Source organism: Buceros rhinoceros, unplaced genomic scaffold (assembly GCF_000710305.1).
Source record: "Buceros rhinoceros silvestris isolate BGI_N320 unplaced genomic scaffold, ASM71030v1 scaffold22610, whole genome shotgun sequence".
Classification (NCBI taxonomy): Eukaryota; Metazoa; Chordata; class Aves; order Bucerotiformes; family Bucerotidae; genus Buceros; species Buceros rhinoceros.
In genome coordinates this window covers 5,423-8,323 of record NW_010388223.1, presented here as the reverse complement: position 1 = coordinate 8,323, position 2,901 = coordinate 5,423, and the positions used below count along the sequence as shown (strand labels likewise).

Here is a 2,901-nt window from a genome sequence, read left to right as displayed (position 1 = left end):
CGAACACGGAGACGCGCATCCTTGGAGCTGTGGCAAATGCGTCTGTGAGCTCAAAGGGAGAAAAAAGCAGTAGTTTAAAGGCAACGAAGCTACCCACGCTTTGCCACCCCCCTGAAGCTGGCTGTGAAAGTAACCCCCGTGACCTCGTTGAGCAGGAGGCAATCAGCAAAGCCGGGACGGAAGAGAAGCAGATGTACCTAAAGGCTGGAGAGGGATATAAAGCCCCTTTTTCTGCTTTGCATACCAAGAACCTCCATCTGTCAGTGACGGAGGGTTTCAGAGGTCACAAGGAAGAGACATCCAAACATTACCTAACCAGCACACAAAAGCTTCGAGAGAGCGAGAAGCAGATGGCTGCGGTTTCCGAGCCCATCCTGAATGCGAGGACGGACACGGAGCTGGCGCGGCCCCAGCTCTCGCTCCACACCTCCAAAAGCCAGCCCATCTGTTTCTCCCCGGCCTCTGGCAGGAGCACGACAGCGAGGGCCGTGGCCCTGGAGTGGTTTCCAGACTTACATCCTAATTACCGGGGACTGAGTGTTTTTCCAGGGAAGCCTTTCCGGGAAGACATGGGGATCACCATGAAGACGCCAAAGGGCAGTTTCTCAGAGGGGCAGCAAGGTAACGTCAGAAACAAGCCTCTGCTGCTGAGATTTACTCTGTTGTCGGTCTCAACTGTCCCACGTGAATGGGAGAGGAGGGGTGGGAAATGCTGAGCTACTGGGCTTGTCCAGGAAGGGATCCAGGAAGGAGCTGGGGGGGGTTAAACTGCCCAGCCCGCCAGCCTGCAAAAACAGCGGTGGACGTTTTGATTTGGGTTGGAGTCAGAGCCTTGCGTGGGTGTGCTGGGGGAGCCAGCTCCGTTTGTGGAAAGACTGTTTGCGCTTCCTTCCCCTGGGGTCAGTCCCAAGCCCAGCTCAGAGAACGTGAGCAGTGCCCTCACTTTCCTGCCTTTGACCGCTCTGACTTGTCACCGCGCAGGTCCCCTCGCAAAACAGCGCCTGATGGACGTGAGGCTGGGTGAGCTGCCCGCCTGGCTGGGCACCCGCGACTTTTCTCCCCAGGGTTTGCTTGGAGGAGTGCAGAAAGGTGAGGTGAAGTCCCTGGCTCTTGGAGCAGAATTAGCCCACTTAGCTGGTGGACTCGCTGCAGCCTGGGCCACGTGGCCGGTCTGGGTCTCTGTAAAGAAGTAAATTAATAGCCCCAACCACTTGGCTGTGGGAAGTTCCATGAAAACCAGTGAACTCTGAGACCCACACATGATTTGATCCTTGTTTTTCTGTCCCAACAGCCTGGAACAGCTACTATGACAAGTACATCAACGTGAGGAGGGGCGGGCCGGCAGGGGTCTCCATGCTGCTGGCCGGGTACTGCCTCCTCAGCTACGGCTGGAGCTACCAGCACATCAGTAAGGGTTCCTCTGGTATCGGCCTCATTCGGGCAACATCCCCTTTCGCAGCAGATGGAAGGTCTGTTTGCTGTTCATCGTAATCCAGATAATTTAAATACTTTACTGTTAAGACTAATCTCAGAGCTCAGACGTGGCAGAATTCAGCTGATGACGGTGGTGAGGAAAGTTGCTGGTTCACAGCTTCTCCCTGGAGAGCACCAGAAACTCTCAGGAGTCCTTTTCAACCCCACCTGAAGCAGAGGGGAATGTTCCAACACCAAGCACCATCCCTTGGCATTGCTCAAAACCAACCAGGGGTTGCTGGTGGCTGTGTAGTGTCCCCAGCTCTTGCCCTCAGGCACAGCATGTGAGCAGAAGAGGCTTAGTCCATCCTCTGCTTGTCACTGCTGGGCCAAGCGTGCTCACACGGTCCTTGAGCGCAGCCCTGTCCTAACTCTGGTCTCTTCATTTCCCCCCATTTTTTTCCAGAGTGTCATCGCTGGCGCAAATACCACTGAAGGAGCTGGGACAGCCCCTGAGGAACCATCACGATCTGTGCCTGGAGTCAGCAGTGGGCTTAGAACCTGTCCCAGTGGGGACCCAAAGCAGCTGAGGCCCACCTACTAACAGAGACTGGTTCTTCAGTGGTGGAGGGGGCTGCTCTCCAGTGACCCCCCTGCAGACAGAGGGGTGACAGCGACAGGAGCCACCTGCCATCACTGTTCCGTGGTTCAGGTGGCATTTAGTGCTGGAAGAGACAAGTGCCAGAGCTGCCCCTTGGGGGTCTGGGTGCAGCAGAGCTCCTAGAGCCCGCAGAAGCCCCAGTCTCTCATGTTGGGCCACCAGGCAGAGCACAACTTGACCTGGGCTGTTAACGGGGACTAACTGACACGTAGTTGGAGAGTTTGGCAGTCGCTTTGTGGCGGCTCGTGGCAGGATGAGCTTTGGCCAGGATAACCCTTCCCAGCAGGGCAGAGTTGTGTCCCGCACAGCCCTGTCTGTTACTGACCCCTCAGCAAGATCCAGGGGGTCTGCTACTGGCTGGCAGGAGAAGGGTGGTCCCTGCAGGGCTCGCAGCCCCCCGCGCTGCTGGCACTGCCCAGGCCCTTTGTGAGGGCGTTAAAAGCAGCAGCAGCAACAGCCCTGGGGCTGGAGGAGGAGAATCCATGGGCTGGGCTGTGGTGCCCAAAGGGCAAACCCCTGTCTGCACCAAAGGAGGAGGGTTACAGGAGTGCTGGTTGTAACCTGCCATCACCAGACCCATCTGGAAAGGGGTTGGTCAAGTTACAGGCACGAAGGGTAAAAATTAAGCCAAGAAAGAAAAAAATGGGAGCTCTTTATTCAGAGGTGTTTCACCGGCAGCTCGCTCTCACCAGCAATAAAAGCTTTGTGGATTTTCCTTTCCTGCTTGGTGCTTCTGGCCCCTTCGCAGGGGATCAGCATACCCACACCCTCCCCTGCCCGGTGCGAGCTGGTCCCACCCCCCTCAACCCGTGACTGCACTGTGGCAG

At 56.7% G+C, this 2,901-nt stretch overlaps 1 protein-coding gene across 1 annotated transcript in view; it reads left to right on the top strand.

Moving 5' to 3' along the window:
* Nucleotides 1-2,003, top strand: part of LOC104501423 — a 2,436-nt gene extending 433 nt beyond the window's left edge. The window contains exons 2-5 of the mRNA XM_010145234.1: nucleotides 265-621; nucleotides 982-1,089; nucleotides 1,292-1,469; nucleotides 1,880-2,003. Of these exons, the coding sequence (XP_010143536.1) occupies nucleotides 265-621; nucleotides 982-1,089; nucleotides 1,292-1,469; nucleotides 1,880-2,003 (767 nt within the window). The remainder of the gene's footprint in view (nucleotides 1-264; nucleotides 622-981; nucleotides 1,090-1,291; nucleotides 1,470-1,879) is intronic.
* The last annotated feature ends 898 nt before the right edge of the window (nucleotides 2,004-2,901 follow it).